This window comes from Cervus elaphus, chromosome 12 (genome assembly GCF_910594005.1).
Source record: "Cervus elaphus chromosome 12, mCerEla1.1, whole genome shotgun sequence".
NCBI classification, from domain to species: Eukaryota; Metazoa; Chordata; class Mammalia; order Artiodactyla; family Cervidae; genus Cervus; species Cervus elaphus.
This window is the reverse complement of record NC_057826.1, coordinates 39495762-39512702: the sequence shown is the minus strand read 5'-3', so window position 1 is coordinate 39512702 and position 16941 is coordinate 39495762. Positions and strand designations below refer to the sequence as shown.

Below are 16941 nucleotides of genomic sequence, written 5' to 3'. Positions count from 1 at the left end.
CACTTTCACCAACTGAATCTAGCAGACTGAAAGAAGGCAAAGATAAAATGAGCTTAGGAACCAAGCCTTATTAACACAGGCTCTCACTTCTAGCAAACCAGTCCAGACCACTATTTAGTTACTCACTATACCATCCACTTTTGTTTCATACACTTGCCTAAACATTGTATTTCATAATAAAACAAAGTGAAATTATCATAAACTATTTGAACTTTACATATATAACATAGAAATTGTCTCCAAAAATCTCAACCCAAGACTGTATTGTACTCTTTCATATGGCTTTTGATTTTTTTGCTTTTCCCATGCAGTATTTGCATTTTTTTTTTTTCCCCTCACTCTTTTGGGGAAGTTCCACAAGTCTGCCCTATGCCACTGTTAAGGAGAAACAGACTTCTCCCTTCCTGTGTAGAGAAAAGCCTCGTTCTCTCCTATCATGACTTTCTTCCCTATGAGTCTCCTATACTACTCACAGAAAACACTTCACTTCTGGGCACCTGATGTGTGCAGGTTTTTTCCCACACCAGGCAATTCTCTGTGACACCAGCTGGGGTGTCCTACACTTTCTCAAATCTGACACTGTGTGTACTTGGAGATAGGCTCAGATACTATCGTAGCACCACCTGTGAGCTCTCTGAGCCCTGTTCTTTTGGGGATTTTATGAAGGCTTCATCACATGGGAATGATCCATCATTAATTCCAATTTTGGCCCTTCTCCCCTCACAAGAGAATGGGAGGAAGGCATTGAGAGTTCCTAGACTCTAATCATGGCCTGGCCTTTCTGGTGACCAGACCTCATTCAGGAGCCACACAGGGACTGAGTGACCCTGTTAGAACAAGACACTTCTGTCATCTGCAAAATTATATGTAAGGGTTTCAGGAGCTCTGTCAAGAACAGAGGTCAAAGACCAATAACAGAACAAAAGATGTTCTTATCACTAGGGGGACAGAGGCTAATATATATATTCTATTATCTCACAGCCACTGTCTTCTATAGATGAAACCCACTGATACTAACTTCAGTCCCTCAGGTCACAAATGACAAGCCTAATCTGAGTCTTTAGATTCTAAAAACATCTATTATATTCCAGCGACTTTCTCTAGCCAACTGCCCCTCATTCCTCCCATCCCAACAAATACACTTTCCCAGGTGAAAACATATCACCCAGGGATATCATTCCAGGTCTCTAGGGTAGCTTCAAATGTGAGCATCTTCCTTTAAGTATGGTACCCAGAAGGAAACATATTCCAAGTACAAAACAACTAGAGGAAGCTTTTCATTAACCACGTCTCCTGTTGTATATCCTCTCTACCACTTGGAAGACCGAAGATACTGCAGAGAACATGGGCTTTGAAGCCATAGGACCCGTTTTAATAGTAATCACTGTTAGCTGAAATGTCTCTGAGCCTGTTTTTGTCACCTATAAAAGTGTTTGGGTTTTTTTCTATTCTCCACAGGCATGTTATGAGAAAGAAAAGAGCAATTTTAAGTGTGTAACAGTGGACTTAACGTTAAGCTAAGACAGAATCTCTTAGCAGTCACACATTCAACTGTTACTACGTATTGGTCAGAGCTCAGGGAACCAGACTCTAGCTAGTTTAGCAGAATTTTAAATTTTACTGACTTCAGAAATAATTTATATCATGACCCAGTAAACATGTGCACACATATGTAATCCAAATAATCTTCACAGAATTTACCCATCTGACCTGTTGTCCTCTGCTGTATTTCTGTTCAGTATTTTTTAACACTAGTTATGACCCACTGAGTTAATCTCATGACTCACTGATGAACTATAACCCATAGTTACATTTCCAAAGTAATGGAAAATACTATTGACACATTGCAGGGTGTAACATGGCCTCGGGAACCACTGGAAGGACACAAGAAACAAACTCTAACCCATGCTTCCAAAACTGGGCAGCCAAGAGTTGCCAGCTCCAGAGCATTCCGTCTGTATGACCCCCACCTACAAAATGACGCCTCCTGAGCCTCCCACTAGGGCAACTGATTGACAAAGCCTAGCTGACACCCAAAGTCCTGGTGCAGAGGGGTTTGGGAAATGCAGAAAAGGAAAGCACACCAAAAGCTGCAATAGATGTTAAGCCAACTCATATGGCTGAGACATACTTACTTACACTTGGTTTGGATAAACCCAGTGGTCTAGGCATACCTCCTTACATCTATTTATCTGTACTAAATTGTGTATTTTCTTGGACAGTCTATTACTGCTACTTCAGTGAGGCAAATTCACATTAGTACAATTTACTTGTGTGCTCAGTTGCGTCCAACTCTGTGACCCCATGGACGTAGCCCGCCATGCTCCTCTGTCCATGGGATTCTCCAGGCAATACTGGAGGAGCTTGCCATGCCCTACCCCAGGGGATCTTTCCAACCCAGGTCTCCAGCATTGCAGGCAGATTCTTTACCATCTGAGCCACTAGGGAAACCCCAACAGAATGAAATTCAGAGCAATAAACCAAATGGACATTCCCAACTCACATTTCCTTTCACAAATACACCTGTACCCAGTTAACCTAGGGTCTACCACAAAGGAAGATTTAAAAAAAAGAAAAAAATTTATAATAAAAAAATAAACCGAGGATTCTCTTCTTCCCAATGTCACAAAGAATCTTAAGTTTAGAAAAACATTTTTTACATCACTGAAGAGAAGGGAAGAATTAGTAATACCTTCTTTTTATTGTTGTTTAATTCAGCTTATGCAGTAATTTATATCTGTGAGAATTCAAATTTATTGAATGAAATGCATTGCTTATGATATTCAAAGCATTTTAAAAATAAGTTACTGAAGGGGTAGTATATAGTGAAATAAATAATACAGATTTGGGGATAAATGATGTGCATTTAATTTAAAAAAGAAACTGCATGAGTTCACAAACAGATTTATATAACCACTAAAGGCAGAAAAACAAAGGAAGTAAGTTTCTATAGGATCCCAACAGAGGTACCCTTTCCTTAAGCATAAGAAAACCAAATACTTTTAGAAGCTGAAGTGTTAAGTTTACAGAAATGCAAAACACCAAAACACTTTAAGCAAAGTCTTTATTTTCAAGAAAAAAGTACATTCTCATTTCCTGTTCTTGGCAGAAGTTTTAATTACTTCCAGTGGAACCAAAGCCTCCTGAACCCCTTTCAGTGTCATCTAAAACCTGAAAAGACATAAAGATAGTGAGCTCTATAGTTAATTTTAGATCCTCTTTCAGGTCTCTCCAGCTCCCAATTTGTAAGAGTTTTATTCTTGCTATCATTCCTTCAAAAAGGAGATTACAGAAAATTAAAATTTTAAAAATGTTCCATAAAATACTGAATACCAAAAAAGCTAAGGGAATAGTAGAATTTCAGTCTATTTAAATGGTTTATTATTCAAAGTAATGCTATATACTAGCCATGGAAAACATTTTAAGAAGTTCTACAACCAAGATTTTAATTTTGCTTAAAATAGGACTAGGCAAATATTCTACTACAGATGGTCCCCAACTTAGAATGGTTTGACTTATGATTTTTCAACTTGATGATGGTGTGAAAGAGTATGCATTTGGTAAAAACCGTGCTTCAAATAATGAATTTTGAGCTTTCCCCGGGGCTAGTGATATGCGACGTGATCCTCTCGAGATGCTGGGCAATGGCAGTGAGCTGCAGCCGCCAGTCAGCCATGCCATCACAGGGTGAAATGCTGATACAGTTTCTGTGCCCATACAACCATTTTATTTTTCACTTCCAGTACAGTATTCAATAAATTACATGAGATACTCAACACTTTATTATAAAACAGGCTTTGCGTTAGATGACTCTGTCCAACTAGGTTAATAAGGGTTCTGAGCATGTTTAAGGCGACTGAAGTGACTTAGCAGCAGCAGCAAGCTAAGCTACGATGTTCAGTAGGTAAGGTGTGTGAAGTGTATTTTTGACTTAAGATATTTTCAATTTACGATGGCTGTATCAGAATGTAATCCCACTGTTAAGTTGAGAAAGGTCTGTATTTGGTTACCAATAGCATAGTAGATCCTCAAATTTTTTATTTTTCCTTCACTGAAGATGTTATATCATGTATTCCCTACTCAGCTTTTATGATACTTACTTGAACTTCCTCTATTTCTGGGTAAAATATCCGTTCACAAATGAGCTGTGCAATTCGATCACCCTTTTTGACTTCAAAGGAAAAAAACAAAACAATTTATTACTGATACTGTATTGATGCATTCTCTGTATCCTGCCTTACACAGTACAATGAGAATCAGAGGAGTTAGTATGTGCTATTTAGACATGTTTAATACATAACTCGAAAAACTCATTATATTGATGTGATTAGATATATTTAACATACCTTCAAACTTCTCTTTGCCAAAATTAAACAGGACAACACCAACATTTCCTCTATAATCTTCATCTATGACACCAGCTGGAGGAAAAAAAAAAATGATCTTAGCTTAGTGTATGGTACCAAGGACTAAAGGTATATGATTACCTCGAAATCATTCCTATGTAGCTCTGAAAGTTTTATCCTTACAGTGAACATGTGAATCTTGCTCTGCTACTATGTAAAGCCTCAAAGCCAAGAAATGATATTACTAAAATGCAAATGTACTTAGTCACTCAGTCGTGTCTTACTCTGCGACTTCATGGACTATAGCCTGCCAGGCTCCTCTATCCATGGGGATTCTCCAGGCAAGAATACTATAGTGGGTTGACGCGTCCTCCTCCAGATCTTCCCAACCCCGGGATGGTGAACCCAGGTCTCCTGCATTGCAGGTAGATTCCTTACTATCTGAGCCACCAGGGAAGCCCAAAATTCAAATAAGGATTTTGAAAGTGGTCCTAATTTTCCAACCTGTCATCCTTACAAATGGTGACAATTACCTACTCTAAATTGGGAGTAGGTGCTTAGCGTCTCAGCCAACTCATCCTTAACTGCTCTCTCCCAATCCTACTGTCTTATCTGCTGCATACCTGCCAAAAGGACTAGGAGAAAATTACGATTTGGGTTTTAAAGGCTTTTTCTGGTAGCAGCTTCCCACTAATATCCAGACTAAAATATGATTGAGTCATAAATAAAAATGTCAAAAAGTCAGAAGATCTGTGGTGGAATAAGTCAATGCTGACACTGTTAAGCAGCAGTCTAGCAAATATCAGAACATTCCATTTTTATAATGAAAATGGAGCTGAACTGTTCACATTCTTCTTCTCCTTTCCATTTAAGCTACCATCCTCTCTTAAGAGCATGATCTCTCAAAAGACATTAGCATATAAGCTTAATAATGAGCACACTTTTATACACAACTGTGTGTAATTAGAAACTGTTTGAAATTATAAACACAAAGGCAGCAAATTTTTGCAGGGGAGGAACTTGAGCCAGGGCCCTGCCACAGTCCAGAGAAGTGCATCTACCCTACTTGCTAGCATTTATCTTTGGGCCAAGAATCCAAAACCTTCCCATAAACAAAAGCACAGATAATATAGGTGCACCAGGTCTTCTCATTTCCTTTTTAAAAATTAAGACATAATTCACAATTCAACATTTTTTTAGGGTATTCAGCGTTGTGAAAACATGACCACAATCAATTTTTGAACATTTTCATTACCCTGAAAAGAAACCCCCTAGCTATTAGCAGTCATTTTCCTATCCCTGTCTTTCCCCTCAATGCCTATTTCCTTTTATACATGTTAATTCTTTCCCTTCAGTTTGTAACATGCTAGATAGAGGATTCATGTGAATCTAATTAAATGCAGCTCCATGTCGTATCTTACATCTTATTAATACCCCACTTCTTTAGGGGGAAAAAAAAACCTCTTATCAAAGAAGAAAAAAAAAAGAATCAGGAATTTAGTTCAATAGGTACTAATGCTGGTTGGCCAGACTCATAGTTATTTGAAGGTCAATTGGGGGTTAAAAAGAAAAGTTTTTTTTTTTTTTCTTTTTGCTTTTTTAGAACAAGAATAAGCATTCACTTTCAATTTTCTCATATAAGGGAAAAAAGGGCAAAATTTAAAAAAAATAAAAAATGTTCCACCACAGGGAAATATACTCAGAAAAACTAACATTTTAGATTTTTCCGGTGGATTACTGTAGAAGTTTAGATGAATCCCTGTGCTTTATGAATGAGTTAGTAGGGCTAAGTGAAACTGAACTTAAAATACTTTTTACAAGGTTCCTGACATAAGACTTCAGAGTTAGAATTAAAGATAAAACACTTTTTTAAACAGCGAGAGCAGTGAGTATAAAAGTGGCTGAAAGTGGTTCATATCATGTCTAGACTGAAGGAAAAAGTCTATTCTTTTCTGTTCTACATCAATAAAACTTTGACCAACTCAAAGAATACTGAAGACTGGCTTCTTTTCCCCCACTGCCAGTTGATCATTAACTTAGTCCTTGATATTTACTGAAAGAATGGATATAAAGATAGGACCAGCTGTTTTCTATATTATCTAGATGCAGAAAGTTTCAGCTGCAGGAATGGCTCAGATCAGTTAAGGAAGGAACCCCTCAGCAGCAGGTCATTCCCTGCCTCCCATGCCGGAACAAATGACCACAGGAGGCTTTGGCATCTCCAAGTGGGAGTGCTCAAGTACAGGCTAGCACTCATTCACCTAGGGTGCCTTAGATAAAGACCATGTGTGCTGACTTCTGAGCTCACTTCTTTATTAGAAATTTTTAGAGTACCCAAACAGTACAAATACATATAAAGTAAAAGCTAATAATGCTTCCCAACTGTCCCCCTCAGGCAGCCACATATTTTACACATTTTTCCCACCTAAAATAGTATAGCTATCTTTTGAGAGTAACATATCTGAATCTTAGTCATTCTTTTAGATCCAAGATATGGAAATACAGTACCATGATTCCCATGTAACAATTCTCTTACATATCATCAGACATTCAGATCATTTTTACATTTTTCCTATAATAATCAAAACAGTCCTTTACATATGTCCTTGTGTATTACTGTATTGTATTCTCATCAAACAGTTTCCAAAAAAAAAAAAAGCACTTTCCTGGGCTGAAAGGTGTGTATATTTAAAATTTTAATGGATATTGCTAGATAACTTTGCAAGGAAAGTATAGCAATTCAAATTTCTATCCATGATATTTAAGAATGCCCATTTCTAAGCTCTCTTACAATACCAAATTGAAGCAATCTTTTTAATTCTGGCCAATATGATGAGTAAAAGATGGTATTTAATGGATTTATTTACATTTCCCTGATGACTAGTGAGGCTGGGCTTTTTTACCTCAATGTTTGTTCCACATTTGCATGTCCTCTTCTGTATTTTATAATCAGTTTTTTCCCCCTTATCTGTTTGGATATTTAACTCTTCTTCATATGACTTGCAAGTATTTGTTTACTTTATGGTATCTACTACAATACCAAAAAACACTCTTTTTTGTAAAGGCCTTGCTATATATTTGTAAAGGAGTCCTATCACACATATGGTTGGATGTCTTGAATTCCTCAAAGCCAGGTGATCTACCAAGACTGAAAGAAATTAAGTCCTTTCAAGTCAATTAGAATGTATGACAGGAAAAAAAGGTCCTTAATTACTCCTTTTTTTAAAGCATGAATGCCAATAGTATTAAAAAAATCTAATAGTTCCAGGTTCATTTATTACTTGTTATTCAAAGGCAAACTGACCATCAAAGAAAATATAACACATTCCTTTCCTACATAAGGGACATAAACATCAGGGGTATTTCTCTTCATGAGAAAGCAGAAAGTATTTTGAAGTTATCACTGGAAAAATCATGCATTGGAACTGGCAGAGTGATTAACTGACTTCAGGCAAAAGTTTTACTGTGTCAAGACTTTGGCATGTCATTCGTTGGAAACCTTCTTTACTGAAAACTATCCACACCTACCAGATGTGAATTCTGAACGGAATCCTGCATACTCAACTTTTCCCTTTGACCCTTATTTACAGCCTGGGATTTCTAACAATATCCCTCTTCTGAAATAGAAACTGTGGCCAACTATGATAAACGTGTGCCTAGGAGACATTTTTAAGATACTCTGCATCCAAGAACACACCACAATGTGACTGTGTGAATAACACCACAGGAACCACCAGGCAAACTAACTTTCCATTGCTTTCACATGAATTTTTTTCAGAGGATTGTTTTAAATAGAGCAAAAGTTGGTAACAAAGTCAGAAAAAGTTTCCATGTTAAAAAAAAAAATCTGAGAAGCCCAGAAGACAGAAAATATGTACCAAGCAGTGTTAGTGCCTTAGATACATTATAATTCAATCCTCCCATCTTTCAGGGCAAGCACGCTAATTTTCATTTTACAGATAAGGAAACTGAGGCTCAGAAAAGTTAAGCAATAACTAGCTAGTTAGTGACAAAGTTAGAGCCCAAATCCAGTTGTTATTCCAAAACCCATGTTCTTTTCATAACCCTTTGAACTTTATTTAAAACTACCATCTTTTATATCCTTAAGTTATCGTCTTAAGTGACCATACTAGACCTTGTAAAAATATTCTTGAAAGTCAAGCATAAATTAGTCCAGGGAATTCTCAACCCCAGAGGGCTGCCCATCTCTGTTGAGTTATATTCAGCGCCTCCTGTTTTACCCCACAGCACCACCTAGTGACACTATGGGAAGATGGCCCAGGGACAGGCCTCATCCAGAGAGGGAACAGTAAGTTAACTCAGGGAAGAGCTAGCTTGGTAGGAGGACAGGGCAGGGTGATCCACAGCATTGAACTGCAATGGAAAGAACAAGGGGATTGGAATCATATGGATGGATTTCAGTTTTTAAAGAGGCAACTTGGGCCTATTTCTGAGTCATTTTCCTAGTTTATTAAAAAGCAGCTTCATAAAAACAGCAGGAGGTGGAGAATTTAACATACCCACTCATCTGAGGGCTAAGAGGCCTTGTTAAAGAAGCACTAACTACAGTTGCTTAAATGATGATATAAAAGCATTTCCTTTCCTTGTAATAACAAACTTCCTTCTGTGAACAGTCATTTTTGGACTAAATGCAGATTATCGCTAAACGAAGGCAAAATCCTATCTGTCAGATAGTGTCTAGCTTGTGAGTGAAATAACAACATTTCACAAAATGATCATTAAAAAAGTAGACATACTCAAATAGCATTCAAAACTGTATCATAATCATCTTTTACTTAGGGACAGAGATTTCTAAAAGGCAAGATACAACAAAAACCATTTTCTTTTCTTGATGATAAAAATAAAATCTGTCATGTGATTACTGCAAAAACAAAGTAAACACTTGTAAATATTTACAGAATAAAAATGTAAATATATTACCTCCCACATCTATGAAGTGTTTTGCTGCCAAGCCAGAACGAGGAGCTATAAAACAAACAAAAAGAAATTGACTATCTTAAGAAGGGCAATACTGAATAAAACTGACACAATCTAAGCATGTCACTCTCACCCCTATAACATCTGTATCTTAACCTTAGAAGACAGTTCTGAATTAAAAATGTATTTATCACACTGTATGATCAAAGTAGAAAAGTTTAGAAAAATGTTGACAAGGTTTAATTCAAAACCACTCCAGCATGTGGTTTAAGCATATCCTCAGGCAACTGAGGATAAGTGTTGAAGCTGTGGTCTGCAGGAAAGAACTGGAAAGTGAACAAGTGGTGAAAACCGTGGACAATGCTGTCCAGACATCTGGTCACAAAAGGAGGATGGTAGCTGGCAGGGACATGGGGCAGAGGAAGGGGCTTTTATTTTAAGATAGGAGATCCCAGCATATTGCAGTATGGATAAGAAGGGGAGGGACATAAACCCAATCATAGAGTAGCAGAGGTTAACCTTGAACTTGGGACGCCTACTCACAATTCAGATGCCAGAAGACAAATCTGAATGAAACAAATGAACCAGAGTAAGAAGCTAGGTTTATACCTTACTCTTGCTGACTTGAGCAACAGGCCTACCATTAATTATCCTAACTTCTAGTATTTTATTCCAGAATAACTTAAATCAGGCACTTTGTGGGTAAATGTAACCCCTTCCTGCCTTCACTGTTATTTCACCCCATCTCCTAATCCACCCACCCACCCCCCAACACACTAAAAATGCCGTCAATGCAGCCAAGAAGATGAAGAGAGCTCATTTCAGTTTTCTTTTAAAGGCTGAAGTATCAGCAGTTCTCAGACTCTGGCTAACAAGATCCCCCTGGGATCACAGTTCCATTTGCTCCTTCATGTTTACTCTGAAGTCAGCCAGCAAGTAATCAGACTCTTGAAGTTTTAAACTCTTTCTACAGTGACAACTGACTCGCTGCAGAAAAATCAAACCTGTTGGCTTGCCCTGCATTTTATCCTCTCTCCTCCCACGATGAGGCCTTTTCCTCTAGTGCACTGAAGAGCGTCCCTTACCCAGCAGACCTCACGGGAGGAAACCCAAGGGGGAAAGGCCAAGGGCCTGATACCCTCAGGGGTTAGAAACTTTACCTCTATCGGTGATATAAAATGCCATGTGCCATTATCTTAACCCTGCATCTTTATTCTTATAAAACAAATAAACATCTTCACAAAGAAATCTGACTTCATATGCCATCTGATCCTTTAAGGGATAATTGGTGGTAAGACTGGAAAAACCACCAGTTAAACATCACCTATATTTTCAGTTTTTCTCAGTGAACAGTTGTGAAAACAACCTCCTAGGCTAATGTGAGTGTCCTAAAACCTTAAGTAAGGAATAGGGGGTTGGGGGGGGGGCGGGGGTGGCGGGAAGCAAAGAGAGGCAAAAGTAGCTACACAAATAAAGGAAAGTTTTCAAGTGACTGCAACTGCCATCGCAGGGGGCATGTCTTTATTTTAGGACACAGGCCAAGCAATATCCCTTCCCTCATTTATATACCCCAAATGAAACTAAGAAGAAAGAACCCATCACAAGGAAAGAGCATGACAAATAGTTATCTATGTCTCAAGTCACTTACCCACTCTTCCATAGCACCCAGAAGGAAGGGCTATCTGAATGTCAGTTTTCACAAGCACTTTCTCCATCGGTGGTAATGTGTAATCATAGGCGCTAGGAAAATAGTGAAAGATACTGGTATTTAGATATAGTAATTCTCTAAGCATTCTTTGGTAAAAGATGACAACCTGTAAATGAATTTTCCTTTGAACCAAATTGTGTTGGCAAACAGATAATTTTTTAGCAGGAGGGGGCTGAAATGCAGACTTTAGAAGGCATATGATTCACTAACATGGTACAAAAAGAGGAAGATAAAGAACGAAGAAAGAAAGGCAGATAATAGCAAGTAATAGCTAATATTTATTAAGCCATTACTCTGTCCCGTACAGTTCTAACTGCTTTGTACAACTCATTTTATTCTCACAACAATCCTCTAAGCATTAGGGAAAATGTACAGAAGGAAAGGAGAAAAATGGGTGGGGAGCAACATATATGGCGGGAGGGGTATGTTCAGCTGTGTTGCATCTGTTCTGGACTTGCTAGTTTACCAGGCTTACCAAGCGGTGGCTGTGAACTTCACTGGCTGAGGGAGAGGTGACCACTGTGAACAGGCCCTAGAGATGGACACTACTGAGGAACTGATCCTCTAAGGTCCACCCAGCAAATGCTGCTACTTTGCCATTACTGTAGCCTCCTCTTTGCTAAAAATTTAAGAGATTTTACAATAAGCAGAACTGGAAGTTACTTTGGAGCCCTTAATTAAGACTGGTAAAATGCTGCTATGTCTTTACTTCTTTCATTGGAACTTCCTCTATTGAAACAGTTGAAACACAAATTTATTGAAGAGATGAGTTATATTCATGTCAACATAGAAAGTCTTCTGTGTTTAATAGGAGGATGCTTATAAAGTACCCTAAATTAAGGTCTCAGACTCACAACAGTGCCCAGCTGTGGTGTAATCAATCTACATCACTATTTTTATTCATGAAATAAGGGACTGAATTGTACCCCCATTCAGCTGCATCAGTCTTACCTCACTTTTTCCTTCTTTTCTCCCACTATCATCACATACTCCTCTCTCCTCTTTCCTTGTACTTACAACTTATACCAGTGGTTCTCACATTAGAATTACCTGGGATGCTTTAAAATAAATCCTAAGGCTTGGGAGTTAATCATGTAATAAACACCATCTCCCCTCCAATATCACTTTTCACCTACCTTAATGGTTTGAAGAAGTGGGGACAGGAGTCAAGGGGTTAAAAAACAACAACAAAACATTGAATTCAGGGTCAAAAATCCTATTATATTCAAGCCCTTGGGCAATCAATTCATCTCTTCACAAACTCCCACATCTGTAAAAAGTAACACTCATCTACTTCAGGATTGCCGTATTAAATAAAATAGCACGTGGAACAGCTTTTAGCATAGGTAAAAAATGCTGTACAAAAGAGAAGGTGGCAGTATTAACAAACATTCCTGCTTTTCATATTCAGAATTCTGGCAAGTCCTTGGGGGGAACTTAACTTACTAACCCTTAAAGCAGAAGCAACTTTCACTAATTTTTCCTGGGTATTTTATTACCTAAGAACCTCGGCTCCCCGCAAGGCTTTTCTTTATACTGACCACAGTACCACTCTCAGGCCGCTACTTGAAGGCCAAAGTGGGCCTTCTTCATCTCTACCTTCCACTTGGAAAGGACGCAAAAAAAGTTGCAAAATAAAATAACACCTGGGCGGACATTTATCGATATTTACCATTCCACACATCTGCCCATATCCGTACTGAATTTATGCTAAAGGGGAAAGTAAAATTTTCAACATTAAAAAAAGGCAGGACTTCCCTGGTGGTCCAGTGGTTAAGACTCCAGGTTTCCACTGCAAGGGGGTGCAGATCCCATCCCAGGCTGGTGAAACAGGATCTCAAGTGCCACGCTGTGGGCCCCCACTTCCCCAAAAGTAAAAAACCCTATGTAATGCAAAATGCGTTTGTTTGTACACTTTTCAATGACTCTTTCAAATTGTACAAGCCGGCATGTAAGCTAACTTGAGAGTTCTGTCACTCGGAAATTGGGATTTCTCTGCGAGAGGTCCGGACGGTGGGATAGAAGGCGAGCCTCCAGGCCCGGGCCGGCCTCAGGGGCGCGGGCGGACGCGGTGCCCACTCACCTGTACAGGTCGTAGCCCGCGGCGCGCGCGGACCCCTTGGTGGGGGCTGTGGCGTGCTCCGAGAGCCGGGCAAAGCGGAGACGCATATCGCCCACCTCCGTGGCCCGGGCCCGCTTGCTGGGGGAGACGACTTGTGCCTCTTGAGAGCACGGCATGGCAGAGTACCACGTGGGCACAGGAGGGAGGGAGCAGGGGGAACAAGAGAGAGAAAGGGGATGCCTTCTAAACTTCCCGCCAACCTCGCCCCGCCCCCGCCCCCTGGAACAACCCACAGTCAGTGCTGAGAAGGGAGGTAGGACTCAAATTTGGGGCTGGAAATCTTTCTCAGAAGACAGATTTGGGAACGGAAAGTACGGAGCCTCTTAAAGCTTTGTATACTCAGTGCCTAGGTCCAAAACCAGTGGCAGTTTTTATGACCTTTCCCTCATCCCCAAATAGAAAACCACTCCCCTCCCCTATGAGGGGATTCGAATGGACTGGCTCCCGCGCCACTGAGGCCGCGCGCCTTCCCCCTAGCCCCACCGCCCGAAGCCTGACAACTTCCTCTGGTCCAGCCGATCCTCCGGCTAGCTCTCCCGCTCGGTGCCGGGCGCGCGGGCAGCCGGCCGAGCTCCCTGCCTCCCCCCGCCTTGGAAAGCGTGTGCTTCCAGCCTGGGCCCCGACATTACTGGAGCCGCGGCCACTTCGGCTCAGATTGCGGCCGCTGGAGAGCAGCCGGAGCGCCGGGAGCAGCACGGATCCCCGCAGGGTGGGGTCCAGGGGCGGGCCTGACCCGGACAGCCCCGCGGCCTCCGCCCCGGGCCGTGCGCGGCGCGCGCCGTTAAACACCGAGCTGAGCAAAGACGGAAAGAAGCGGTAGCCGAGCACGGGGCGAGGGCAGAGCGAAGTCATCTGCCCGAGTCTGGGCGCAGCTTGGCGTAGCTCGTGCAGGCGCGCGCCAGCCCAGTGACCTCGGAAGCAGTAACTGCCGCCGTCTGACGAGGGGCGCACGGAGGCGGCGCCGCGACTGCCCTCGGGCTGGCGGCAGGCCCTCCTGGGAAGCTGCGCGCTCAGCGTCTCGAATCTCGCGGCCGCCTTTGCCTCGCCCTCTCCCTCTGTCTACTCGCACCTTTCATCTGGCGCCGGTTTTCCGAGGTCCGGGCCCTGCGCTCTGCCCGTTTACCTGGGGCGGCGCCGCTGGCGGCCATGACTCGCCAGGTTCCAACCTCAGGGCACCCCACTCCCCCCACCCCCTGCAAAAGGAACGGAACTGCATCACAATGCCTCAGCGGTCAGTGCTGTGCCCTAGGCGATGGGCAAGGCAGCGAGTTCAATTTCCTTCCAACACAGAGTGCAAGATGGGATTGTCGTTTATTCTGAGGGGCTGGGGATACCAGAGTCTTGAGGATACCACGGGGACATCTCAGTTGAAATCTTAGCATTCTTGGATGACCCCACAGGAGCACAGAGAACCACTGTGGCTGTGACTCTGATTCGAACAAAGGTCCTGGGCCACGCTGGTGTAATTTACAGTGAGGATGAGTAAATAACTTTTCAGGTAATTGTAAGTTGATTTTCCTAGGGTTCAGGAATCTTCACTTATGTCTGGAACTGACGGTAAAGTCTCAAATTGTAATGCATTTTGTCAAAAGAAATACAAACCTGTAGGGCAGTTAGGAAAATGACCAAAATGTTAGGGTATTGTTGGGGAAGGTTTCAGACTTCATTGCTTTGCCTTTCTTTACAACCCCTACCTTTTCAGTCTCTTACTGGCTCTTCCTCTTAAATGTTGGCATTCCTCTGGAAGAGATTATGAGTTATGCTCTTTATAGTCTTCTCCCATGGCTTCAAATATCTTTACTCTGAGGACTTACCAAATTTATATCTATAGCAACGTGATCTAGGACTTCTTCAACAGCCTCTGGAGCCATCATATGATTCAACCTCTCTTGCTCAGGGCCACAGTTTCTAGACCCACCAGCCTTTCCTGCCTGCAAGTCTGTACACGTCGTTTCAAGTCTCACTCTGAGAAAGACCCACCCTGATAAACAACTAAAGTAGTTAACCTTTTTTTCCCCCTCACCACCATTCTAGCACACTTTTTTTTTTCTATCACACAACTTCTTGCTACAGGCTGTGGCTCTTCTATGTATGTATTTTCTCATTCATTGTCTATTTGCTGTAGTGGACAGAAGCTGCATGAGGGCAGGGACCAAGTGTGTCTTCATTCACCATTGTATTCCTGGGGCCTGGTTTAGTGCCTGGCTCAGCCTGTTGCTTGAGAACTATTTGATATAAGAATGAATGAATGAGTGATAAGAGATCTCATTCATTATATGAATGAATGATAAGGAGATCTCTGGTTCCATCCAGACCCTTCATATGATCACTTATCAAAGTCTTATGATTATTTTTTCCGTTCTTTTAATTTTTAATCAAAAGGTTTTTTTCCTCCATATAATGCTTTTGCAAACCTACAATGAACAACATTAATCCCTTCCCAGTCCCTCCATGAATACCCTCTCCCAGCTCTCACTCCTCAGGGGCAGTACTTTCAACTACTTTTTTGACTCTTTCTATTGGAATTTTATCTCCCTGCTGCTGCTAAGTTGCTTCAGTCATGTCCAACTCTGTGCGACCCCATAGATGTCAGCCCACCAGGCTCCCCCGTCCCTGGGATTCTCCAGGCAAGAACACTGGAGTGGGTTGCCATTTCCTTCTCCAATGCAGGAAAGTGAAAAGTGAAAGTGAAGTCGCTCAGTCCTGTCCCACTCTTAGCGACCCCATGGACTGCAGCCTACCAGGCTGCTCTGTCCATGGGATTTTCCAGGCAAGAGTACTGGAGTGGGGTGCCATTGCCTTCTCTGATTTACCTCCCTACCTGTCCCTAAATTATATGTTGCTATTTAAATGGCATAGAAATTACTTTGTGGATTAGAGTAGTTGAGAATTAAGTCCTTTAACCTCCTCTCCACTGCTTTCTGTTCATGGTTTTGTACCGATCTTCCATATAAGTCAGCAGTTAGTATTTACATTATCATGACTATGTAAATATTGACTGTTGGGACAATATATGATTATTTCCCTTTTTTACACCTGTTACCCTCAAGTTAATAATTGCCTAGTTTTTCTATCTTTTTATTGGTGATGGTGTTTTTGCTTCACCCACTGCTTGTTTATTCCAAATGTTCCAGAGGATTCTATACCTCAAACATCTATCATTTCAAATGAAACACTGAGATGTAAATCTCCAATCAGTTCCAATTTTCCTTCCCTGACTCTATTTTCTTGTTCTGATCTGTGCAAATGATCTAGTCCTGCTGAATAGCTGACATCCTGGGACTTCACTTTGTGCCTGTCTTATATTGAAGTCCTGGTCTTATGGATCTAGTATTTTCTTAGTTTACTTCCTCATTTTGCTGAAATACTTTCTCTAGTAATTTTCTAAGAAAGTTTGCATTAAAGGTAGTTTGAGTCCTTGCATATACTAAAATATAGTAACTGTAATGTTTCCCTTTACCCAGGCCTACACAAAAATCTCGCTTCATTTATGAAACTTCCTTAGAGCCAGTAATAAATTCTGCCTTATCTTTTATAACACTTACCATATCATTCATTAGCCATATACTCCCGTTGTGCAATTATCTCAAGTACATGCATTTTATCTTTCACATTAGTTAGAGTCATAAACTTTTATGAATCCTTCAAAGCACCTACTTCGGTATTTCACACAAAAATGATTTGTTTGGCTCCTTATAATACCTACCACCAAGGAAGTATTCATCTATTCTGTTAATGTGGAGACTGAAAGTTTTATTAATGTCACTTTCCATCTGAGTTTATTTTAGATTGAAAAGAGAAAAGGGCATAATCCAACTGAAAAAGAG

General features: G+C 40.9%; 1 protein-coding gene across 3 annotated transcripts; it reads right to left on the bottom strand.

Moving 5' to 3' along the window:
• Positions 1 to 3046: 3046 nt before the first annotated feature.
• DUT (deoxyuridine triphosphatase) lies at positions 3047 to 14295 on the bottom strand. 3 transcript variants are annotated; one of them, XM_043920713.1, is made up of 7 exons: positions 14184 to 14295; positions 13076 to 13214; positions 10933 to 11024; positions 9288 to 9332; positions 4347 to 4421; positions 4101 to 4171; positions 3047 to 3171 (listed from the first exon to the last, which is right to left on the bottom strand). In XM_043920713.1, the coding sequence occupies exons 1-7, from the start codon at positions 14260 to 14262 to the stop codon at positions 3115 to 3117; spliced, it is 558 nt and encodes a 185-aa protein (XP_043776648.1). In that variant the 5' UTR covers positions 14263 to 14295; the 3' UTR covers positions 3047 to 3114. The 3 variants fall into 3 exon arrangements, with proteins under 3 accessions (XP_043776648.1, XP_043776646.1, XP_043776647.1); XM_043920711.1 differs by lacking the exon at positions 14184 to 14295 and adding an exon at positions 13744 to 14024; XM_043920712.1 differs by lacking the exon at positions 14184 to 14295 and adding an exon at positions 13759 to 14024.
• Positions 14296 to 16941: the final 2646 nt, after the last annotated feature.